This window comes from Phyllobates terribilis, unplaced genomic scaffold, assembly GCF_046119375.1.
Source record: "Phyllobates terribilis strain yellow unplaced genomic scaffold, ASM4611937v1 Scaffold_12__6_contigs__length_324123572, whole genome shotgun sequence".
NCBI classification, from domain to species: Eukaryota; Metazoa; Chordata; class Amphibia; order Anura; family Dendrobatidae; genus Phyllobates; species Phyllobates terribilis.
This window is the reverse complement of record NW_027362772.1, coordinates 294,250,860-294,277,434: the sequence shown is the minus strand read 5'-3', so window position 1 is coordinate 294,277,434 and position 26,575 is coordinate 294,250,860. Positions and strand designations below refer to the sequence as shown.

At 43.8% G+C, this 26,575-nt stretch overlaps 1 protein-coding gene across 1 annotated transcript in view; it reads right to left on the bottom strand.

Annotated features, from left to right (window-relative positions):
* Positions 1-25,886, bottom strand: part of LOC141172730 (nicotinamide N-methyltransferase-like) — a 117,226-nt gene extending 91,340 nt beyond the window's left edge. The window contains exon 1 of the mRNA XM_073657201.1: positions 25,661-25,886. Within this exon, the coding sequence (XP_073513302.1) occupies positions 25,661-25,811 (151 nt within the window). The 5' untranslated portion in view covers positions 25,812-25,886. The remainder of the gene's footprint in view (positions 1-25,660) is intronic.
* Positions 25,887-26,575: the final 689 nt, after the last annotated feature.

Sequence of the window (26,575 nt, the reverse complement as noted above, 5' to 3'; positions counted from 1 at the left end):
CGCCACCGCACGCCCGAATCCACCTGCGTGGAGGGGTCAGGCCAAAGGGGGAGACCGGTCCCCGAACTAGTGGAGGCAGGAAACGACCCTCAGCTAGAAACCGGAGGCTCTGACATTTTATGTGGCGCAGCCCCTCGCTACACCCGCTAGGAAGGCACCACATAGGGTCAGGGAAACTGGCGCCAAGTTTACCAAGAGGAGGCCCGAGGCAGCCGGACAGAAGTGTTGGTAAGAAAGGCCAGACAAAGGACACACAAAGGGGGTCCTGTGAAGTGCTCCAAAGTTATCTGGGAGTTGTCTGAGCCCCTCACCTGGTGAGCACAGTACGACGTGGGCAGCCGTTACCTGCAGACGTGGTCTGGATAATAAGAACTGTGAGTAAAGGCCCTGGACTGCATCACTGACTCCGTGTCGTTACTGCTGCTGCCCTGCACCATCACCCCCATCCTCCGCATACACTGCCCTGAGGCTATACTCCTCCCGTGGGGAGTTATGCTACGCTCTGCTGCACCCACAACACCAGCCTCAGCGGTCTGCCCTGTAGCGGCGGTTCACTCTGGTCGCAATCCACGGGTGGCGTAGTCGGACATTTAAACATCAAAACCACATAAATAGTTCCGCCACTGGTTTGACCGCCCTGAGCCACGGAACCGGGTCGCCGCCACGAAGACTACAACCACCAGCATCCACCAAAAAGGGTCCGGCTCCGGGTGTCCCAAGGCCCAGGGGGTGCGTCAGAACATTTTCATCACCTTTCACAATCACCAATGGGACAAGGCAGGGATGTCCTCTGTCCCCTCTCTTATACATCCTAGTGACGGAGCACCTGCTCTCATCAATTCGCCATAACCCCAATATTAGGTGGATTGAGGTGGGAGGCACCGAGTACAAGTGCTCTCTATTTGCTGATGATGTCCTAGTATATATCACTCAATCACATATATCCATCCATGCTGTTATGGCTGAAATAGATCACTTTGTTACATGGTAAAATTTTAAAATCAATGCAGCGAAGTCTGAGGCCCTCGATGTCTCCCTCCCCAAATCCATATAGGATTCCATCCAGTCCAACTTTCCCTTTGCCTGGCCCTCACAGGGTATCAAATACTTAGGAATTCCTATTCATAGAGACCTCTCCCATCTATGTTATCTTAATTTTGGGCCCTTTATTGAACAATTCCATACAGACCACGGTTGGCAAGTTAGAACTGTAAGATTCACTACGTGAACCACTGGTGTTTTGTGGAAAAGCACATGTACGCCGCGTTCCAAATTATTATGCAAAAAGTGTTTAGGAGTGATAAGGGAAGAATTTGTTTGTTTGTCAGTTAAACTCATTGATGGTGATGTGTGTCAGGGCTCTTTATATCACTGTAAGCAATTGCAGACACCTGTGCTAATTAGTTTGGCAGGTGTGTCCAATGAAAGGCAAGACTACTTAAGAAGGCTCTCTCACATTATTAAGCAGCCTACATTTTCTGCCAAAATGGGAAAGAAAAAGGATGTGTCGGCTGCTGAGAAGCAACAAATTGTGGAGTGTTTAGGTCAAGGCATGACTACAATCAACATTGTGCGATGATCAGGATGAAGTGTCTTGGCAATCAAGAAGTATAATGTACCAAAAAAAGAACCAGACTTTGATATAAATCATGCTAACTCCATTATTAAGCATTTTACTTAGAGAGACAGAGTAATTACACATGCAGCAATTTTTATGAAAAAGTATAAATCCATTTATTTTACATATATGCTGACAAACAATTAAAAACAATTATTTAGCAGACAGTGAGCCATAGTAAATAATGAACCGATCAAATGGGGTGGTTTGCAGGTTTACAAATATATATCCTGAGTGGTATTAACATCAGTCAAATCACATTGCAGTAAACAGTTTAACACCAGTCTTTTTAGTAATCAGAAGGGCTTTATCTTCCCCTCTCCACGGGAGGTAGCAAACAGAGCAGAGAAAACACAAGTCACAGTTTAACAGCACGCCATTATATATATATATACCTCAGTCTATGCCTCAAGTGCAATCATAAATACAGGCTGCAGACTATCAATGCTCATGTGCCCAGTACACAGTTACCCTGTGCTGAAATCTCAGACCCCAGTTAGTGTCACCTCACTGAATCAAGCAAGAATATCTCATTTTGTGGTGTTAGCAGTGTTGAATCATGCTATTACCAGTCAGGAGGCTGTTAGAACCCACTTACCACGTGACCCCTGGCCCCAATGCGCATTTCGCACTAGCTTCCTCAAGGGGGCGTGGCTACAGGCTCAGCCAATCACTCTTTTATGTCGGGCTAAGAGATCACATGCTTCAATCTGTCCAATGCCGACTAGAAGGCGGCGCATGCATTCAGCCCCTCCTACCCTCCCCCCACCGTCCCTCGCTCCTCAACCACGCATATCTGGACATCAGGATTAAGTCACCTGCGTCCAGCATGGATACTGACAGCGATGGACGGTGGAGAGGGAGGGGGGCGCAAGGCACGCGCACCTAATCAGGAACAGGAGAGAGAGAGCACTGTAAACAAAGGGTAACCCTATAGAGTCTGTTTTGAGGCCGAGTGCCAGAGAATCAGATCTTAAAGGAGAACACACAAAGAATCTCTATGAAACATTCCTCAATCTGCTTATTACATTTTCAAATGTCAATGTGCAGACCGGCATGACATGAGTCTTGCAGAACCCAAAACCTTATAAATTAACTACTTTTTTAGTAAACTTCATTATTACATTACCTACTGGGCTTCTGCAAAACAATGTCTGCCAGTCTGCACTCACACAGTTCCTTCAAATAGGAGTCATGCAGACTTTATATGGGATTTCAGTTTCTTTAGTGTTCTGTCTTTCATATTCAACATGTGGAATCATCAGAATGAATTGAAATTCGGCCTGAAAATAATAAGGGCAATTTGATTAGAGCCCGAATATACATAAAATGAGAGAATGTGCTCAGAGAAGACAAACAGGTTAAAAAATATTTTTTTAAAATAAAATGGTTTTGTTAAAAACCAAGGCAATTTTCATAAATTTCAATTGACCAAAGGGTGCTGCTGATGTGGAGTATTTTAGTAGAACATGGGCCCTAGAGGAAACTATTATAAAAAGGGAGAAAAGCTAAAAGCTTCATTCAAACCCATGGGGGCTCTAGTTCCCAGAACGTAGATCCATTTACATTCCCGTTGTGCTAAGATTTTTCTAATATCGCCCCCTCTAATACCCAACTGGACATGTTCTATACCTCTTACTTTCAAACTTTTGGGATTACTCCCATGTTCCAGTTTGAAGTGTCGTGGGATAGTTTTTAATTCTTCAATGTTATCCTGTGTCTTGGAGGCTATTATATCAAGCACGTGTTCACGGGTTCTGATTTTAAGTTGGCGTGTTGTTAAGCCTATATAAATTTTGTTGCAGTTACAGGTGGCGTAGTATATCACTTGTGACGTATTGCAGGTTATCCTCTGTCTAATAAAAAATTCCCTACTACCATCAGATGTTGAGAAAGTCTTTGTTCTTACGATGTTGCAACAGGCCACGCAGGCGCCGCATGGGTAACAGCCATTACTCGGTGGTCCTAAGTTAAACAGACTGCATTTTGCCGGAGTATAGTGACTCTTTACCAGGATATCTCTCAAATTTTTACTCCTCCTGGAGGTCATCTGTGGATTTTTAGACAGCACTCCGGAAAAAGATGGTTCAGTCTGTAGAACTGGCCAATGTTTTTCCAGAACAGATCTCATGGTCTGCCATTCTGAGTTATACGTTGAAATAAATCTTATGGTGCCTCCCCTACCGGCGCCAACTTGGGTCGGCCGCAACAACGCATCACGTGACACCCCTTTTGCTCTATTATAGCCGTGTTTTATTGTTCTTTTACTATACCCACGTTCTGAGAATCTCACCCTCAGATCCTCAGCCTGCCTCTCAAATCCCTCTTTAGTTGAGCAGATCCGCTTAATTCTCAGAAATTGACCAACTGGGATGGCTTTAACTGTTGAATATTGGTGACCTGACCCTGCATGCAGCAGGGAGTTGACCGCAGTCTCTTTTCTATAGACATCTGTTTGTATTTGTAATTTCTCATCCACTTCTATCAAAATGTCCAAGAATTCGATCTTCTCCCTGCTGCATTTATAGGTCAGTTTAATGTTGAATTCATTCATGTTGAGAGAGGTCATGAACTGCCGGAGCACATCCCCATCACCCTGCCAAATAAACAAAATGTCGTCTATATAACGAAGCCACATGGGGACGGATGACATCATCTGCGCGTCCTCGTCGCCAAAAATTGTTCTTTCCCAATAACCCATAAAAAGGTTTGCGTACGAGGGCGCGCAGGCCGCCCCCATTGCTGTGCCTCGCTTCTGCACATAGAACTGATCTTTAAAAACAAAAAAATTATGTGTGAGGATGTACTCCAGCAGCTCGACCACCAACTCGCATGTTCGACCATCCCAGTTGCTCATTCCGAGAAAAAAGCGGACCGCTTCTATTCCCTGCCCATGATCTATACAGGTGTAAAGAGCCTCTACATCTGAGGTTACGAGTATCATATCTGTTTCTAGGGTAATGTTATTAATCCGGGTGAGGACCTCAGTTGAGTCCCTCACATATGAGGGTAAGGTCTGAGCTAAAGGTTTTAAATAGTAATCTATGAAGATACAAATGGGTTGACAAAGACCCTCCAGGCCCGACACAATAGGGCGTCCTGGGGGCTCCAGAGGGTTCTTATGTACTTTTGGAACAAATAATATTGTAGGGATTTTGGGAAATTTCACCAATAATCCCTCATATACTTTCTTTCAATCAAGAAGTATGTAGCTGATTCACAGTACACACGTGTGCGTGCTGATAAGGACAAATTGAGGACTCTTTCCTACAGGCAATTACGTCAGGTTGAAAGAGCAGCGGCAAAAAAGCCTTGTCATAGCAGCAGACAAGTTTTTGAAGCTGCTTGTGCCTCCAACGTCCCCCGAACAACAAGATGCAGGGTCCTTCAGAGGTTTGCAGCTGTGCATATGCCATCCTGTCGACCTCCTCTATCCACTTCACACAAGCAGAAACGGCTCCAGTGGGCCAAACATTACATGAAGACTGATTTCAAAACTGTTTTGTTCACGGATGAGTGCCGTGCAGCGCTCGATGGTCCAGATGGATGGAGTGGAGGATGGCTGGTTGATGGACACCCCACGCAAACACGGCTACAGCGCCAACAAGGAGGAGGTGGAGTAATGTTTTGGGCTGGAATCATGGGGAGAGAGATTGTCGGCCCCTTTAGGATCCCTGAAGGCGCTAAAGATGAACTCCATAATGTATGTGGATTTTCTCAAACAGCACTTCCTGCCATGGTTCAAGAAGAAGAACCGTGTATTTCACAGCAAGATCATTTTTCTGCATGATAATGCACCATCTCATGCTGCACATAAAACATCTGCATCTCTGGCTGATATGGGCATAAAAGGGGACAAACTTATGGTGTGACCCCCATGCTCCCCTGACCTCTACCCCATTCAGAACCTTTGGAGCATCATTAAAAGGAGTGTCTATGATGGCGGGAGGCAGTTCACATCTAAGCAACAGCTCTGGGAGGGTATTCTGTCCTCATGCAAAACAATTGAAGCAGAAACCATCCAAAACCTGACAAATTCAATGGACGAGAGAGTTCAGAAGCTCCTTTCGAACAAGGGGTCCTATGTGAAAATGTAACATCACCTAGAATAAAGTTTTGAGTTGAAAACTGTTTGATTTCAGTTTCTAACAACCTGCTAATGCTTATAATTTCAAAAATGACCATTTTTTTGGTCTTTATTAAAATGAAAAGGTTGATCGAAAAGTTTGGGGGATCTAAGAGTGTGGCAACCCAGTAGTCATGATTACTTCAAATTCTGACAATATGAGGGTCATGTTGCAGGTAGTGCAGCAAGAAGGCACTTATGTGTCTTGCGCATCTCGGAGCCCCAAAATTATTTTCCGGGCTAGATGCAGCTAAAAATTATTTTTAATTTTAAATCTGGTGGAGCTTATTATAGATGGCCTAATAGGATCAGTGCTGCACACTGCTACAAAGCCCAAATTATTTTCCAGTCAAGATACAGATAAACATGATTAGTAATTTGAAAGCTTAAAACGTTTGGTAGGGTGATTTTAACCAATCATCAAGCTTTTACTCTCCCCAGGATGACACAGGGGTAGAAAAGTCGTTTCGGATCCATGATTTGTTCATCTTTATGAACGTGAGTCTGTCTACATTATCAGTGGAGAGCCGCGTGCGCTTATCTGTCAGCACACCACCAGCAGCGCTGAACACACGTTCAGACAGAACGCTGGCTGCGGGGCATGACAAGATGTCCAAGGCGTAAGTGGCTAGCTCCGGCCATTTATCCAGATTGGAAGCCCAAAAAGAGCAAGGGTCCAGTGACACAGTCGTGGCTTCAATGTTTACTTGGAGATACTCCTGTACCATCGTCTCTAGGCGTTGACTATGTGTCAGACTTCTTGTCTCCTGTGGCCATGCAAAGGATGGGCTAAAAAAGTGGTGAAATGATTCCGCAAAATTGATGTTACCAGCAGATACTGTGGTTCTGTTACGGCTTGAGTGCTGAACACTTGACGGTCCCACGGTTGGCAAGTTGGAACTGTGAGATTCACTACGTGCACCGCTGGTATTTTGTGGAAAAGCACATGTAAGATTCTGCAGCAGTCTCTGCTGATACTCCTGCATGCGTGCATCCCTTTCTATGGCAGGAATAATTTCTGCAAATTTACTTTTGTACCGGGGATCTAACAGTGTGGCAACCCAGTAGTCAGGATTATTTCTAATTCTCACAATTCGAGGGTCATGTTGCAGGTAGTGCAGCAAGAAGGCACTCATGTGTGTTGCGCATCCAGGAGCACCAAGTCCCTGTTGTGTTGGTGGCGAGGTAACAATTATGCTTCCTTCCTCTGTCCTCTCCCCCCAACCTCGCACAACAGAAATGTGATCAAGGTCTCCCTCATCTGATGAGTCTTCCATCAGTTCGTCCTCCACTTCTTCCTGGGCCCCTGCACCTTCCTCACTAGTTTGGCTGCTACCATGCGCCCTGGTAAAACCATCTCCCCCACCCTCACATGCCTGCCGCCTTGGTGCTGCCGACCTTCTGGACCTTGCAGATGTTAGCCCTTCCGCATACAACTCCTCCTCCTCTACTTCCTCCACCTCCTCTTGTGCCACCACCTGACTCCGAATTCTGTTTAACATGTGCTCCAGCATGTAAATCACCGGAATAGTCATGCTGATAATGGCATCGTCAGCACTAAACATCTTCGTCGCCATTTCAAAACTGTGCAGAAGGGTGCATAGGTCCCTGATCTGAGACCACTCCTCCAGCGTGATTTGCCCCACCTCTGAATCTCGTTGGCCCAGGCTATACGTCAGAACGTATTGCACCAGGGCTTGTCGGTGCTGCCACAGTCGCTGCAACATGTGCAGAGTTGAATTCCACCGGGTAGGCACATCGCATTTTAGCCGGTGAAGTGGCAGGCCCAACGACTTCTGTAGAGATGTAAGTCGCTGAGCTGCGGGATGCGAACGGCGGAAGTGAGCACACAGCGACCGTGCCCTCTGCAGAAGGCCATCTAGTCTGGGATAGTGGGCTAAAAATTGCTGGACAACCAGGTTCAACACGTGAGCCATACAAGGCACGTGTGTGACATTGCCCCGGCGAAGGGCCGCACCCAGGTTTGCAGCATTGTCGCACACGGCCTTCCCTGGTTTCAGGTCCAGTGGAGACAACCATTCATGAAATTGGTTCTCCAGAGCTGACCACAACTCCTCAGCTGTGTGACTCACATTTCCCAGACATTTCAATGTAAAAACCGCCTGATGACGTTGAGCCCTACTGCCAGCATAGTAAGGAGGTGTGCAGGATCCCTTCTGCGCAGTTAGAAAGCTTGTGGCATGACCAGACAGGCTTTGGGTGCAGGTGGAAGACCGAGAGGAGGTTGAGGAGGCAGAAGCAGTGGAGGAACTTTGACATAAAGAGGATTGACGCACAACTCGTGGGGACGGCAAGACTTGGACAGCAGCCCCTTGTCCTGCTGTCACCATAGTTACCCAGTGCCCAGTCAGCGACATGTAACGCCCCTGTCCATGCCTACTCGTCCAAGTGTCTGTGGTGAAATGCACCCTGTCACACACAGAGTTTCTCAAAGAAGCGGTGATGTTGTGTGCGACATGCTGGTGGAGCGCAGGCACACCTTTCTTTGAGAAGTAGTGCCGACTGGGCATCTGGTACTGGGGCACTGCGACGGAAATAAGGTCTCGAAAATCCTCTGTGTCCACCAGGCGGAAAGGCAGCATTTCTGTAGCCAAGAGCTTGCAGATGGTGAAATTCAACCTCTTAGCTTTCTCATGGCTAGGAGGAAATGGTCTTTTACTTGTCCACATCTGAGGGACCGAGGGCTGGCTATTGTGCTTAGACGGGGTTGATAAGGGTGTCCCCGGCAAACTGCCGGTCTGTGAGGAAGATGCAGGCGGACATGTTAGGTTGCCTTCATCCAAAGGTGGTGCTATCAATGTCGGACAGCGCTCAACACCAGCTGGTGTTACCACCTCCAAAGAAAATGATGACCTGCCAATCACGCTGGCTGTTGCGGGTAAAGAGGTGGCAGGTCTGCGCCCCAAAACAGGTGTGACTGCTGTCCCCCCAGTCACAGAGGATGAAGAGGCCGCGGATGCACAAGATATGGCAGACGGTGATTGGCCCGGCCGGCTAGGCCGCATTGTAGCACACTGAGCTTCCCACTGCAACTTATGCTTCATGTCCATGTGCCGGTTCATGCATGAAGTACTCAAACTATGTATTTTTTGGCCTCTACTTAGCTTTTGCTGACAAATGTTACAGATAACACGAGTTGGGTCATCTTTATCGATCTGAAAAAATGCCCAGGCTATGCAAGGCTTAGCACCCATGCGACCTGAAGAGCCACCACGACTTGTGGTGAGAGGCAGAGTTGTGTTTGAGGATGCAGTTGTTGACGTGCTTCCAGTACTACGTCTCTGTCCAGGAAGGCGCAACCTGACCTCATCGTCACTAGCATCTTCCTCCACCTCCTCTGCTGACCTCATCTCTTGGCTGACTGTGGGTTGACAGTAAGTGGGATCTCCGACCTCATCATCATCACCCTGTGCGTTATCACACCCGTCGTCCTCAGAGCCAACCTGTTCCTGCCCTGACAAAAAACTAAAGTTGTCGCTCCAATCAGGTATTTGAGTCTTATCATCGTCTTCCTCATTGTCTCCACCAACAGAAGTTACAGTTTGGGAATGAGGATCTACATTATGGTCAGAACCTTCTGCGTCTGGTCCTGGATCCGACTCATAAAGATTCTGGGCATCAGTGCAGATCATTTCCTCGTCTGGATTCACAGAAGCGCTGGAGTCGACCTCTGATTCCCAGGCTATAGTATGAGTAAACAGCTCTGCAGACTCAACCATCTGTTCTACCTCATACTCAGACGGGCAGCTTGAGATTTGGGAGCTGTGAGGAAGCAAGTGCGATTTGGGTGACACCTTTGAGGACTGGAGTATTTGTGATGTTGAAGTTGATGTGGAGGAGAGCCCACTTAAAGGAGCACTTGATATCCGTTGAAGCACCTGCTGTTTTTGTGCCTCATCTGGAATTTGTAGCGATTGGCGTGGCCGTAAGAAAGGGATCTTATCACATTGTCCGCTAAAAGAAGTAGACATTTTAGTTTGGCTGGAAGATGGTCTTTCTTCTGCAGATGTTACTGTTGCTTTAACACCTACCCCACGGACACAACATTTTTTCCCCTTCCCAACACGCCTATTCCCCTTTACACCAGCAGCAGGCCTTTTTCCACTCATTTTGGTGGTTAACTAATTCACAACTCTGGAGTTGTTTGCACAAAAAAACAATGGATGGTAACCGAGCAGAGCTGAGTGGCCAAACTGTGGTATTAGGCCAAAACTATTGGCTGGGCTAGATGCAGAAAAAAATTATTTTTAACTTGCAACCTGATGGAGGTCAGTATAGATGGACTAATAGAACAAGTCCCACACGCTGCTAGAACCCCAAATATTTTTTCAGAGATAAATGAAGAAAAAAATTATTTTTAATTTGCAACCTGATGGAGGTCAGTATAGATGGACTAATAGACCAAGTCCCACACACTGCTAGAAGCCCAAATATTTTTTCAGAGCTAGATGCAGAAAAAAATTATTTTTAATTTGCAACCTGATGGAGGTCAGTATAGATGGACTAATAGACCAAGTCCCACACACTGCTAGAAGCCCAAATATTTTTTCAGAGCTAGATGCAGAAAAAAAATATTTTTAATTTGCAACCTGATGGAGGTCAGTATAGATGGACTAATAGAACAAGTCCCACACGCTGCTAGAACCCAAATATTTTTTCCGAGATAAATGAAGAAAAAAATTATTTTTAATTTGCAACCTGATGGAGGTCAGTATAGATGGACTAATAGACCAAGTCCCACACACTGCTAGAAGCCCAAATATTTTTTCAGAGCTAGATGCAGAAAAAAATTATTTTTAATTTGCAACCTGATGGAGGTCAGTATAGATGGACTAATAGACCAAGTCCCACACACTGCTAGAAGCCCAAATATTTTTTCAGAGCTAGATGCAGAAAAAAATTATTTTTAATTTGCAACCTGATGGAGGTCAGTATAGATGGACTAATAGAATGATGCTATGCCCAAAAGATTTTACTTCACTAGGTGCAGTAAAAAAATTGGTATTCTATACACAGGTGGTATATCTTGCAACACAGATAGGCTACTCCACTGACTAACACACTCTGCAATAGGCCAAAAAGGATTAGCTTTGCTAGATTCAGCCAAATGCTGTGAAAAAAACTTGCACAGCACTGGCACAGACCTGCCTGGCAAAAACTGATAGGAACTGATGTAACCTAGTCCTGAAAAGGACTCCAATTACAATTAGTCTTTACTCCCACAATCTATCTATTTAAGAGCACAGACCTGCCTGATAAAAGTCGTAGGAAATGCTGTAACCTAGTCCTTAAAAGGACTGCAATCACAACTATTCCCTACTCCCAAGCTATCTGTAGATTTGTGCGAAAATTGGCTTGAAATTAACAAGGTATAGCGCACACAGCAACAGCGGTGCCGTCTAACACGCAGCTGCAGCAGTGAGAAAATGGTGGCGACGGGGAAAATGGCTTGGTCTTATAGGGCAAGGACATGTGACATACACTGCCAATCACACATGCCCTTGCTTGTGTGAAAAAAAGCACTTCGCTCCGTGTGTGCGCTGCTGATAGGCTGACAGATTGCACCTCCCCACTGCAAATGCGGGAAAGAGAAAAAAAAATGGAGATCTTCATTGTTCCTGCAGAGATCCATCCCCTGCCCCTCCCCCCGCCCCGCTGTACACTCAAACTGCGTATTAACATTAATTTTCATCATTACTGAGAAAAAATCCAGTTATGATTTTGGTGCACGAACAGTTATCGAACATAACCTCGAACAGCCGAATTTTTCTCAAATTGTTCGTGTTCGCCGACCGGCTCGAACACCGCCCAAAACAGCTCGAATTTGAGATTGGCGAACAGTTCGAGTAGAACAACACTCATCACTAGTCTTTACTCCCACAACCGATCTATTTAAGAGCACAGACCTCCCTGATAAAAGTCGTAGGAAATGCTGTAACCTAGTCCTTAAAAGGACTGCAATCACAACTATTCCCTACTCCCAAGCTATCTGTATATTTGTGCGAAAATTGGCTTGAAATTAACAAGGTATAGCGCACACAGCAACAGCGGTGCCGTCTAACACGCAGCTGCAGCAGTGAGAAAATGGTGGCGACGGGGAAAATGGCTTGGTCTTATAGGGCAAGGACATGTGACATACACTGCCAATCACACATGCCCTTGCTTGTGTGAAAAAAAGCACTTCGCTCCGTGTGTGCGCTGCTGATAGGCTGACAGATTGCACCTCCCCACTGTAAATGCGGGAAAGAGAAAAAAAAATGGAGATCTTCATTGTTCCTGCAGAGATCCATCCCCTGCCCCTCCCCCCACCCCGCTGTACACTCAAACTGCGTATTAACATTAATTTTCATCATTACTGAGAAAAAATCCAGTTATGATTTTGGTGCACGAACAGTTATCGAACATAACCTCGAACAGCCGAATTTTTCTCAAATTGTTCGTGTTCGCCGAACGGCTCGAACACCGCCCAAAACAGCTCGAATTTGAGATTGGCGAACAGTTCGAGTAGAACAACGCTCATCTCTACTAAAAGATCATTTTTGCGGAAAAAATTTGATTTTTTTATTTTCACGGCTCTACTTTATAAACTTCTGTGTAGCACCTGGGGGTTCATGGTGCTCATTACACATCTAGGTAAGTTCCCTGAGGAGTCAAGTTTCCAAAATGGTGTGACTTATGTGCGGTTTCCACTGTTTAGGCACATCAGGGGCTCCCCAAACGTGACACAGCGTCCACTAATTATTCAAGCAAACTTTACATTCAAAAAGTCAAATGGTGCTCCTTCCCTTCCGAACCCTGCTGTGCGCCTAAACAGTGGTTTTCACCCACATATGAGGTATCGGCTTACTCAGGAGAAATTGCACAACACAATTCATGGTGCAATTTCTCCTGTTATCCTTATAAAAATGCAAAATTGGAGGCTGAAAAACAATTTTGTGGGAAAAATGTGAAAGTTTTATTTTTACGGCTGAATGTTATAAACTTCTGTGAAGCACCGTGGGGTTTAAGGTGCTGACTGTACATCTAGATAAGTTCCGTGAGGGGTATAGTTTCCAAAATGGTGTCACTTGTGTGGGGTTTCCATTGTTTAGGGACATCAGGGGCTCCCCAAAAGCAACATGGCGTAAGCTAATTATTCAAGCAAATTTTACATTCAAAAAGTAAAATGGTGCTCCTTCTATTCAAACCCTGTCATGAGTAGAGATGAGCGGTGTTCGACTCGAACTGTTCGCCAATCTCAAATTCGAGCTGTTTTGGGCGGTGTTCGAGCCGTTCGGCGAAAACGAACGATTTGAAAAAAATTCGGCTGTTCGAGGTTATGTTCGATAACAGTTCGTGCACCAAAATCATAACTGGATTTTTTCTCAGTAATGCTGAAAATTAATGTTAATACGCAGTTTGAGTGTACAGCGGGGCGGGGGGAGGGACAGGGGAAGGATCTCTGCAGGAATAATGAAGATCTCCATTTTTTTTTCTCTTTCCCGCATTTACAGTGGGGAGGTGCAGTCTGTCAGCCTATCAGCAGTGCACACATGGAGCGAAGTGCTTTTTTTCACACAAGCAAGGGCATGTGTCATTGGCAGTGTATGTCACATGTCCTTGCCCTATAAGACCCAGCCATTTCCCCCGTGGCCACCATTTTCTCACTGCTGCAGCTGCGTGTTAGACGGCACCGCTGTTGCTGTGTGCGCTATACTTTGTTAATTTCAAGCCAATTTTCGCACAAATCTACCGATAGCTTGGGAGTAGGGAAGAGTTGTGATTGTAGTCCTTTTAAGGACTAGGTTACATCATTTCCTACGACTTTTATCAGGTAGGTCTATGCTCTTAAATAGATAGGTTGGGAGTAAAGACTAATTGTAATTGCAGTCCTTTTCAGGGCTAGGTTACATCAGTTCCTATCACTTTTTGCCAGGTAGGTCTGTGTCAGTGCAAGTTTTTTTCACAGCATTTGGCTAAAAATCTAGCAAAGCAAATCCTTTTTGGCCTATAGCAGAGTGTGTTAGTCTGTGGAGTAGCCTGTCTTTGTTGCAAGCTATACCACCTGTGTATAGAATGCAAATTTTTTTACTGCACCTAGTGAAGTAAAACCTTTTGGGCATGGCATCATTCTATTAGTCCATCTAAACAAACCTCCACCAGGTTGCAAATTCAATATAATTGTTTTCTGCATCGAGCTCTGAAAAAATATTTAGGCTTCTAGCAGTGTGTGGGACGTGTTCTATTAGTCCATCTATACTGACCTCCATCAGGTTGCAAATGCAATATAATTTTTTTCTGCATCTAGCTCTGAAAAAATATTTAGGCTTTTAGCAGTGTGTGGGACTTGTTCTATTAGTCCATCTATACTGACCTCCATCAGGTTGCAAATTCAATATAATTTTTTTCTGCATCTAGCTCTGAAAAAATATTTAGGCTTCTAGCAGTGTGTGGGACTTGTTCTATTAGTTCATCTAAACTGACCTCCATCAGGTTGCAAATTCAATATAATTTTTATCTGCATCTAGCTCTGAAAAAATATTTAGGCTTTTAGCAGTGTGTGGGACTTGTTCTATTAGTCCATCTATACTGACCTCCATCAGGTTGCAAATTCAATATAATTTTTTTCTGCATCTAGCTCTGAAAAAATATTTCAGCTTGTAGCAGTGTGTGGGACTTGTTCTATTAGTCCATCTATACTGACCTCCATCAGGTTGCAAATTCAATATAATTTTTTTCTGCATACAGCTCTGAAAAAATATTTAGGCTTCTAGCAGTGTGTGGGACTTGTTTTATTAGTCCATCTATACTGACCTCCATCAGGTTGCAAATTCAATATAATTTTTTTCTGCATCTAGCTCTGAAAAAATATTTAGGCTTCTAGCAGTGTGTGGGACTTGTTCTATTAGTCCAGCTAAACTGACCTCCATCAGGTTGCAAATTCAATATAATTTTTATCTGCATCTAGCTCTGAAAAAATATTTAGGCTTTTAGCAGTGTGTGGGACTTGTTCTATTAGTCCATCTATACTGACCTCCATCAGGTTGCAAATTCAATATAATTTTTTTCTGCATCTAGCTCTGAAAAAATATTTCAGCTTGTAGCAGTGTGTGGGACTTGTTCTATTAGTCCATCTATACTGACCTCCATCAGGTTGCAAATTCAATATAATTTTTTTCTGCATCTAGCTCTGAAAAAATATTTCAGCTTGTAGCAGTGTGTGGGACTTGTTCTATTAGTCCATCTATACTGACCTCCATCAGGTTGTAAATTCAATATAATTTTTTCTTGCATCTAGCTCTGAAAAAATATTTCAGCTTGTAGCAGTGTGTGGGACTTGTTCTATTAGTTCATCTATACTGACCTCCATCAGGTTGCAAATTCAATATAAGTTTTTTCTGCATCTAGCTCTGAAAAAATATTTCAGCTTGTAGCAGTGTGTGGGACTTGTTCTATTAGTCCATCTATACTGACCTCCATCAGGTTGCAAATTCAATATAATTTTTTTCTGCATCTAGCTCTGAAAAAATATTTAGGCTTCTAGCAGTGTGTGGAACTTGTTCTATTAGTCCATCTATACTGACCTCCATCAGGTTGCAAATTCAATATAATTTTTTTCTACATCTAGCTCTGAAAAAATATTTAGGCTTCTAGCAGTGTGTGGGACTTGTTCTATTAGTTCATCTATACTAACCTCCACCAGGTTGCAAATTCAATATAATTTTTATCTGCATCTAACCCAGCCAATACTTTTGGCCTAATACCACAGTTTGGCCACTCAGCTCTGCTAGGTCCCCATCCATTGTTTTTTTGTGTAAACAACTCCAGAGTTGTGAATTAGTTAACCACCAAAATGAGTGGAAAAAGGCCTGCTGCTGGAGGAAAGATGAATAGGCGTGTTGGGATGGGGAAAAAAGGTTGTGTCCGTGGGGTAGGTGTTAAAGCAACAGTAACATCTGCAGAAGAAAGACCATCTTCCAGCCAAGCTAAAATGTCTACAATGTGATAAGATCCCTTTCTTACGGCCACGCCAATCGCTACAAATTCCAGATGAGGCACAAAAACAGCAGGTGCTTCAACGGATATCAAGTGCTCCTTTAAGTGGGCTCTCCTCCACCTCAACTTCAACATCACAAATACTCCAGTCCTCAAAGGTGTCACCCCAATAGCACTTGCTTCCTCACAGCTCCCAAGTCTCTAGCTGCCCGTCTGAGTATGGGGTAGAACAAATGGTTGAGTCTGCAGAGCTGTTTACTCATACTATAGCCTGGGAATCAGAGGTCAGCTCCAGAGCTTCTGTGAATCCAGATGAGGAAATGATCTGCACTGATGCCCAGAATCTTTATGAGTCAGATCCAGGACCAGACGCAGAAGGTTCTGACCATAATGTAGACCCTCGTTCCCAAACTGTAACTCCTGTTGGTGGAGACAATGAGGAAGATGATGATGAGACTCAAATACCTGATTGGAGCGACAACTTTAGTTTTTTGTCAGGGCAGGAACAGGTTGGCTCTGAGGACGACGGGTGTGATAACATGCAGGGTGATGATGATGAGGTTGGAGATCCCACTTACTGTCAACCCACAGTCAGCCAAGAGATGAGGTCAGCAGAGGAGGTGGAGAAGGATGCTAGTGATGACGAGGTCAGGTTGCGCCTTCCTGGACAGAGACGTAGTACTGGAAGCACGTCAACAACTGCATCCTCAAACACAACTCTGCCTCTGACCACAAGTCGTGGTGGCTCTTCAGGTCGCATGGGTGCTAAGCCTTGCATAGCCTGGGCATTTTTTCAGATCGATAAAGATAACCCAACTCGTGTTATCTGTAACATTTGTCAGCAAAAGCTAAGTAGAGGCCAAAAAATACATAGTTTGAGTACTTCATGCATGAACCGGCACATGGACATGAAGCATAAGTTGCAGTGGGAAGCTTACAGTGCTACAATGCGGCCTAGCCAGCCGAGCCTGCCACCTCTTTACCCGCAACAGCCAGCGTGATTGGCAGGTCATCATTTTCTTTGGAGGTGGTAACACCAGCTGGTGTTCAGCGCTGTCCGACATCGATAGCACCACCTTTGGATCAAGGCAACCTAACATGTCCGCCTGCATCTTCCTCACAGACCGGCAGTTTGCCGGGGACAACCTTCTCAACCCCGTCTAAGCACAACAGCCAGCCCTCGGTCCCTCAGATGTGGACAAGTAAAAGACCATTTCCTCCTAGCCATGAGAAAGCTAAGAGGTTGAATTTCACCATCTGCAAGCTCTTGGCTACAGAAATGCTTCCTTTCCGCCTGGTGGACACAGAGGATTTTCGAGACCTTATTTCCGTCGCAGTGCCCGGTACCAGATGCCCAGTCGGCACTACTTCTCAAAGAAAGGTGTGCCTGCGCACCACCAGCATGTCGCACACAACATCACCGCTTCTTTGAGAAATTCTGTGTGTGACAGGGTGCATTTCACCACAGACACTTGGACGAGTAGGCATGGACAGGGGCGTTACATGTCGCTGACTGGGCACTGGGTAACTATGGTGACAGCAGGACAAGGGGCTGCTGTCCAAGTCTTGCCGTCCCCACGAGTTGTGCGTCAATCCTCTTTATCTCAAAGTTCCTCCACTGCTTCTGCCTCCTCATCCTCCTCTCGGTCCTCCACCTGCACCCAAAGCCTGTCTGGTCATGCCACAAGCTTTCTAACTGCGCAGAAGGGATCCTGCACACCTCCTTACTATGCTGGCAGCAAGGCTCAATGTCATCAGCCAGTTTTTACTTTGAAATGTCTGGGAAATGTGAGTCCCACAGCTGAGGAGTTGTGGTCTGCTCCGGAGAATCAGTTTCATGAATGGTTGTCTCCACTGGACCTGAAACCAGGGAAGGCCGTGTGCGACAATGCTGCAAACCTGGGTGCGGCCCTTCGCCGGGGCAATGTCACACACATGCCTTGTATGGCTCACGTGTTGAACCTGGTTGTCCAGCAATTTTTAGCCCACTATCCCAGACTAGATGGCCTTCTGCAGAGGGCACGGTCGCTGTGTGCTCACTTCCGTGGTTCGCATCCCGCAGCTCACCGATTTACATCTCTACAGAAGTCGTTGGGCCTGCCACTTCACCGGCTAAAATGCGATATGCCTACCCAGTGGAATTCAACTCTGCACATGTTGCAGCGACTGTGGCAGCACCGACAAGCCCTGGTGCAATACGTTCTGACGTATAGCCTGGGCCTACGGGATCCAGAGGTGGGGCAAATCACGCTGGAGTAGTGGTCTCAGATCAGGGACCTATGCACCCTTCTGCACAGTTTGGAAATGGCGACGAAAATGTTTAGTGCTGATGATGCCATTATCAGCATGACTATTCCGGTGATTTACATGCTGGAGCACATGTTAAACAGAATTCGGAGTCAGGTGGTGGCACAAGAGGAGGTGGAGGAAGTAGAGGAGGAGGAGTTGTATGCGGAAGGGCTAACATCTGTAAGGTCCAGACGGTTGGCAGCACCAAGGCGGCAGGCATGTGAAGGTGGGGGAGATGGTTTTACCAGGGCACATGGAAGCAGCCAAACTAGTGAGGAAGGTGCAGGAGCCCAGTAAGAAGTGGAGGACGAACTGATGGAAGACTCATCAGATGAGGGAGACCTTGATCACATTTCTGTTGTGCGAGGTTGGGGGGAGAGGACAGAGGAAGGAAGCATGATTGTTACCTCGCCACCAACACAACAGGGACTTGGTGCTCCTGGATGCGCAAGACACAGGAGTGCCTTCTTGCTGCACTACCTGCAACATGACCCTCGAATTGTGAGAATTAGAAATAATCCTGACTACTGGGTTGCCACATATTATTCCTGCCATAGAAAGGGATGCACGCATGCAGGAGTATCAGCAGAGACTGTTGCAGAATCTTACATGTGATTTTCCACAAAACACCAGTGGTGCACGTAGTGAATCTCACAGTTCCAACTTGCCAACCGTGGGACCGTCGAGTGTTCAGCACTCAAACCGTAACAGAAACACAGTATCTGCTGGTAACATCAATTTTGCGGAATCATTTCACCACTTTTTTAGCCCATCCTTTGCATGGCAACAGGAGACAAGAAGTCTGACACATAGTCAACGCCTAGAGACGATGGTACAGGAGTATCTCCAAGTAAACATTGAAGCCATGACTGTGTCACTGGACCCTTGCTCTTTTTGTGCTTCCAATCTGTATAAATGGCCGGAGCTTGCCACTTACGCCTTGGAGATCTTGTCATGCCCCGCAGCCAGCGTTCTGTCTGAACGTGTGTTCAGCGCTGCTGGTGGTGTGCTGACAGATAAGCGCACGTGGCTCTCCACTGATAATGTAGACAGACTCACGTTCATAAAGATGAACAAATCATGGATCCGAAACGACTTTTCTACCCCTGCGTCATCCTGGGGAGAGTAAAAGCTTGATGATTTGTTAAAATCACCTCACCAACCGTTTTAAGCTTTAAAATTACTAATCATGTTTATCTGTATCTTGGCTGGAAAATAATTTGGGCCTTTTAGCAGTGTGCAGTACTGATTCTATTAGGCCATCTCTACTAAGCTCCAACAGATTTAAAATTAATAATCATGTTTATCTGTATCTTGGCTGGAAAATTATTTGGGCTTAGTAGCAGTTTGCAGTACTGATTCTATTAGGCCATCTATACTAAACTCCACCAGATTTAAAATTACTAATCATGTTTATCTGTATCTTGGCTGGAAAATAATTTGGGCTTTGTAGCAGTGTGCAGTACTGATTCTATTAGGCCATCTATACTAAGCTCCACCAGATTTAAAATTACTAATCATGTTTATCTGTATCTTGGCTGGAAAATAATTTGGGCTTTGTAGCAGTGTGCAGTACTGATTCTATTAGGCCATCTATACTAACGCCACCAGCTTTCAAATTAATAATAATGTTTAGCTGCATCTAGCACGGAAAATAATTTTGGGGCTCCTAGATGCGCAAGACACATGAGTGCCTTCTTGCTGCACTACCTGCAACATGACCCTCAGATTGTCAGAATCCGAAGTAATCCTGACTACTGGGTTGCCACACTCTTAGATCCCCCACACTCTTCGATCAACCTTTTCATTTTAATAAAGAACAAAAAAATGGTCATTTTGAAATTATAAGCATTAGCAGGTTATTAGAATCTTAAATCAAACAGTTTTCAACTCAAAACTTTATTCTAGGTGATGTTACATTAGCACATAGGACCCCTTGTTCGAATGGAGATTCTGAATTCTCTCATCCATTGAATTTGTCAGGTTTTGGATGGTTTCTGCTTCACTTGTTTTGCATGAGGACAGAATACCCTCCCAGAGCTGTTGCTTAGATGTGAACTGCCTCCCGCCATCATAGACACTCCTTTTGATGATGCTCCAGAGGTTCTGAATGGGGTTGAGGTCAGGGGAGCATGGGGGTCACACCATAAGTTTGTCCCCTTTTATGCCCATATCAGCCAGAGATGCAGATGTTTTATGTGCAGAATGAGAAGGTGCATTATCGTGCATGAAAATGATCTTGCTGCGGAATACACGGTTCTTCCTCTTGAACCATGGCAGGAAGTGATGTTTGAGAAACTCCACATACATTATGGAGTTCATCTTCACCCCTTCAGGGATCCTAAAGGGGCCGATAATCTCTCTCCCCATGATTCCAGCCCAAAACATTACTCCACCTCCTCCTTGTTGGCACTGTAGCCGTGTTTGCGTGGGGTGTCCATCAACCAGCCATCCTCCACTCCATCCATCTGGACCATCGAGTGTTGCATGGCACTCATCGGTGAACAAAACAGTTTTGAAGTCAGTCTTCATGTATTCTTTGGCCCACTGGAGCCGTTTCTGATTGTGTGCAGTGGATAGAGGAGGTCGACAGGATGGCTTACGCACAGCTGCAAACCTCTGAAGGGCTCTGAATCTTGTTGTTCGGGGGACGTTGGAGGCACCAGCAGCTTCAAAAACTTGTCTGCTGCTATGACAAGCCTTTTTTGCCGCTGCTCTTTTAACCTGACGTAATTGCCTGTAGGAAAGAGTCCTCAATTTTCCCTTATCAGCACGCACACGTGTGTACTGTGAATCAGCTACATACTTCTTGATTGTGCGATGATCCGGATGAAGTGTCTTAGCAATGTTGATTGTAGTCATGCCTTGACCTAAACTCTCCACAATTTGTTGCTTCTCAGCAGCCGACACATCCTTTTTCTTTCCCATTTTGGCAGAAAATGTAGGCTGCTTAATAATGTGGGACAGCCTTCTTAAGTAGTCTTGCCTTTCATTGAACAAACCTGCCAAACTAATTAGCACAGGTGTCTGCAATTGCTTACAGTGATATAAAGAGCCCTGACACACATCACCATCAATGAGTTTAACTGACAAACAAAAAAATTCTTACCTTATCACTCCTAAACACTTTTTGCATAACAATTTGGAACACAGTGTACATGTGCTTTTCCACAAAACACCAGTGGTTCACGTAGTGAATCTTACAGTTCTAACTTGCCAACCGTGGTCTGTATGGAGTTGCTCAATAAAGGGCGCAAAATTAAGATAACATAGACGGGAGAGGTCTCTATGAATACGAATTCCTAATTATTTGATACCCTGTGAGGGCCAGGCAAAGGGAAAGTTGGACTGGATGGAATCCTGTATGGATTTGGGGAGGGAGACATCGAGGGCCTCAGACAGCAGGGATGGATATATGTGATTGAGTGATATATACTAGGACATCATCAGCAAATGCAGAGCACTTGTACTCGGTGCCTCCCACCTCAATCCACCTGATATTGGGGTTATGGCAAATTGATGAGAGCAGGTGCCTAGTCACTAGGAAGTATAAGAGAGGGGACAGAGGACATCCCTGCCGTGTCCCATTGGTGATTATGAAAGGTGATGAAAATGTTCCATTTATCTTCAGCATAGGTGACGTATTGCGATGCAGGGCCGTGATTTTGCCTATAAAAGGGTCCACTAGACCCCTACCCCAAGCTTTTTAAGGGAATAATATATGGCGTGCTAGGAGACTCCATGGAGTGCTTTCTCAGCATCCAACGAGAGTATCTAATTACAAATTTTTAACTCCATCTAGCCCAGGAAATACTTTGTGCCTAGTAGCAGTGTCTGCTAGTCAGCGGATTATCCCAGCTGTTAATCCAGCTACACCACCTGTAGTTTGGACGTTTAATTTTTTCAAAGGAATTGGTTTGGGCCCCCGGGACACTCAGTGAAGAGCATCGGGGAGGCACCCCAAGGCATAGGGGCTGGGACTGGCAGTAGGACGCCTTGCGGTGGACCGCCGAGCTCGATCCTTATAAAAGCTGTTTAACTGCAGCAGCTTTAGTTGACGCTACTGCAGCTGGAATTACGCGGCTGCTGGCATGAGACTTGCCCTCCAATAGATCCTTGTAAAAGGATTTAAAGTGTATTCATTCAAATTAGAGAGACATTTTAAATTAAAAAGCTTAGACCTGCCTCCACCACAGGGGGGCTCGCTCGACCCACCAGCGGACAGGCACCAGTATTGGGAGAGGGGGGCTGGCCATCAGGGTCCACCGCAGCTCTGGCACAAACCCGGCGACATGGAGGTCGCACGGGCAGGAACGGACTGGCCATGTCGGCTTCGCACTTTTTTGGTTTTAGAAGGGCATGACATGCCTATATCTGTGTCTCCCCCTTCTATTACTCCTCCACCTCTTTTCTTTTCGCATGACTATATGTACTTGTCACTTTTCCATGTGTTAGTTATGTCTTCTGAGCAGTTTGTCAGCTTTTGGACACCTTTGAAGGTGTTTTCTATGTGTTTCTATGTGTTTTTGTTTGCCTGCCATTGGTTTTAACGGTGTTCGAAGGTGTTCGACGAATAGTTCGTTGAACAGTTCGGCGAACATACAGGTGTTCAACGAACCGAACCGAACTCGAACACTACGGGGGTGGCTCAACACTAGCCATGAGCCCAAGCAGTGGTTTTCCCCACAAATTGGTGTGCTCAGGAGAAATTGCGCAACAAATTTTGGGGTCCATTTTTTCTTGTTACTCATGCAAAAATAAAAAAATTGAGTCTAAAGCAACATTTTTGTGAAAAAAAGTTAAATGTTCATTTTTTATTTCCACATTCCAAAAATTCCTGTGAAGCACCAGAAGGGTTAATAACTTCTTGAATGTGGTTTTGAGCACCTTGAGGGGTGCAGTTTTTAGAATGGTGTCACTTTTGGGTATTTTCTTTCATAAAGCCCCTCAAAGTCACTTCAAATGTGATGTGGTCCCTAAAAAAATGGTTTTGTAAATTTTGATGGAAAAATGACAAATCGCTGGTCACGTTTTAAACCTTATAACTTCCCAATAAAAAAAAATTTTGGTTCCAAAATTGTGCTGATACAAAGTAGACATGTGGTAAATGTTATTTATTAACTATTTTGTGTGACATATCTCTGATTTAAGGGCATGAAAATTCAAATTTTGAAAATTGGGAATTTTTCGAATTTTTCGCCAAATTTCTGATTTTTTCACAAATAAACACAGGTCATATTGAAGAAATTTTATCACTATCATAAAGTACATTATGTCACAAAAAACAGTCTCCACTTCAACAGATCCCATTGATTCTTTCCAGAGTTATTACTTCATAAAGTGACAGTAGTCAAAATTGTAAAAATTGGCCTGGTCATTAAAGTGCAAACCACCTTTGGGGGAAAAGAGGTTAATTGGGGTGACATTGCTCAATGAATGTGTTAATTCTGATGCGGGGGATATGAGGTGGGGGAGTGGGGTTACTACTTTGTCACATTTTTGATATCTCATCATGTGTTGGTAATTTTATTTTTTATATATTCAATATCTGTATATTTATATTGTCATTTATTTTATTGCATTTTGTTATTTTAATATGCATATTTGCACTTAATAGATGATAATGTCTTTCTTCATTTTTTGTTTGTTTTATCTTGATATTCATTTATTTTTTATTTTAAGCAATTAATCTCTAATATCTATCTAATATCGCTATCCCTTATTTATACTATATTGTAATTGCACGTCATCACTTTACACTATTCAATATAATAGTTAGGTATGTAATTTCTTCACAGCGATTCTGTCACTGTAACACTATTGTAACATCATCCTTACCTCATCACTGATGAATGATGGGAACATTGTGTCCCCGTTTTTCTTGTATAACCACCTCTCACTGGGCTAGAACCTCAATAGAATGCTGCATTCACTGGTTTTAGCATTAGGCTCACTGCTGCGCTGTCCTGTGGATGGCCGTCTGTACTGTGTGGTGCGCATGTCCCCCTGGCGTCAAAGGGCTATAGTTTACTCGACATGGGCACTGGACTGTGACGGCCAGGACAGGTATGACAATATCAGCGCGGGGTCTGATGCACATGCGCTGCGCAAATTAGCTGCAGCTGGCACACACTTGTGGATTGATATATATATATATATATATATATATATACATACACTCATAGACAACATACAACATTTTCCTTGACAAAGCTATCACGTGAAACGCGCGTCGGACTGCAGGGAGTGAGCGTTCAATCTGGTAATACTATGGGTAAGCAGTATTTACTCTAATTTTGGCATATTGTTTCTGTATACATCTTTATATTTTATATAAGACTGACCCTTTGAGGTTGTGATCTTTTTTGGCTCCATACATTTGCTACACTTGACTTTACTTATCTCCTTCTATACTCAGTGTTGTTTTTCTATTTTCATCCTGATAAAACCTCAATACCTGTGATAAATATATATAATTTTAATCATGATTTCTAATAAAGTTTTTAATTTTTAATCAAAACTTCTGTGGTTGTTTATAGCTACTCCATTTTTTGGGGTTTTCACCCTATTGCTTTGTTAATTATACTTCAGACTTTCAATATTTTGTACCATAGCATTAATATTTTTCCCTCTGTCACTGTGCCATGTTTTATTGCTGCACCTAATATTGCTATTTTTATTTTGTGTGTCAAACTCGTGGAGCAGCAGATATATACACCACGATTAATTATTTGCAAAAAAACTCTGTTTTGCCTGAACACAAATCTTCTGTCATTTGCTTTGTGTGAATTCAGTAAAATGGTAACCTTAAGATAAACTGTGACTCTGTATTATACATCACATAGGAGACACTGGAACTTGTGTTTGTACATCACGTAGGAGGCACTTAGACTGTTGTATACATCACATAAGAGACACTAAGACTGGTGTATACATCAAATAGGAGACACTGAGTCTACTGTATATACATCACATAGGAGACACTGGAACTTGTGTATGTACATCACATAGGAGACATTGAGTCTGTTCTATTTTCAAATGTACCATTGATTTTTCAAATGCAAATTAAATCGATGGTTATTCTTTAAGCACACATTGCTCTTTCAAATTAATAAGATGTCTAAGATAAGTTTTCAAGAAAATTTATATACATACCTCAAATAAAATTTAGTGCAAGAATTGACCTTCAGTGCAGAATTTTACAGCGGATTTTTAATCTACAGGGAAAATTCAAAGCAAATCTGCAAGAAAAATCCACAACAAAATCCACAGCAAGTCCATATGAAACACCTGCAAATTTTGCTGTGGATTTTCTCTGGATGTTCAGTGAATGTACCAGCTGAAATGTGAATTTCAAGGTTAGGATTAGTGAAATGATGAAATGAGAAATGATCATATTATCATAATCAACCTATATTCTAGAGCTAGGGAATACAGAGGAGAGAACATTGACACTATTAACCCCAGAACATCTATATTCTTCATTGTTTATAATAACTAGAGCTTTGCTATGCTCACTTTGGTCTATATCCCTGGGGCAGTGTGCTTTACTTCTTTTATTACCTAAACCAATTTTGCTTATTTTTTATCATGTTAAAACCAATTAAATTCACAACAACTTTGATACATACCCTCTGTGAAAGTTTTTGTAAGATTTTCAATGGGAAATATCAAGGAATCCTCTCCAAAGACCATATCAGGTTTATCTGAAAAATAATTCTCCAGACTTTGTCTTGAATCAAACTCATCTTCATGGTAGCGCTTATAGGTGCTGGAATCCATTGTCTAATCTTGTATCACAGACAGGGGATTCTTTTTGCACTGGTACACAAGGTCTTTATATAAACAGTAAGAAGCGATTAATATAACATGTTAGTAAAACATTTACTTTTCATATCCTGAGTTCTTATGTTACTTTAGAGAATCATATGATCCTAAATTTAATTGGAATTTGAAGGATCATTATTTGTTAGTAAATAACAAAAACAAGTTGCTTAACCCATTATGGACTAGCCCTTCAGGAATACACAGAATTCTTTAATTTACTTTTCATCTATATCAGACCTGGCGCCGCTATGCTCGTTACAGTCACCCCTTAATCAGGCAGTGTAGGGAGAGCTGCTGCTGAGCTAGGGAGATATTTGGTTGTTTATTAGTTAGTGAAGGTAGAAAACAAGTATATTACACATATCCATCTCAGCAAACAGTCCTTCTGAGGACTAATTCATCTGCAGAGATACCAGTGCTAGGCAGGCAGGGTATATAGCAGACTGCAGTGCACATAGCAAGAGGGTCCACTCCAGTTCTGTCTGCTTGTGCTTTTACAGATATTTGTAGAAATAGCCCCAGGTATCAGGGGCCAGGAATATTTTTTTTTTATCTTAATCCTGATTATTTGCTTAAAAGCAATCCAGAGAACACTGCTTTTCTTTTCCATTTGCTTGTTGGCACTGCAGAATACAGCCAGGTCCTTTCCATATTACAGCACTAAAAATTCAGCTATTTTAAACTGTGGTTTGTCCATCACACAGATCACATATAAGTTC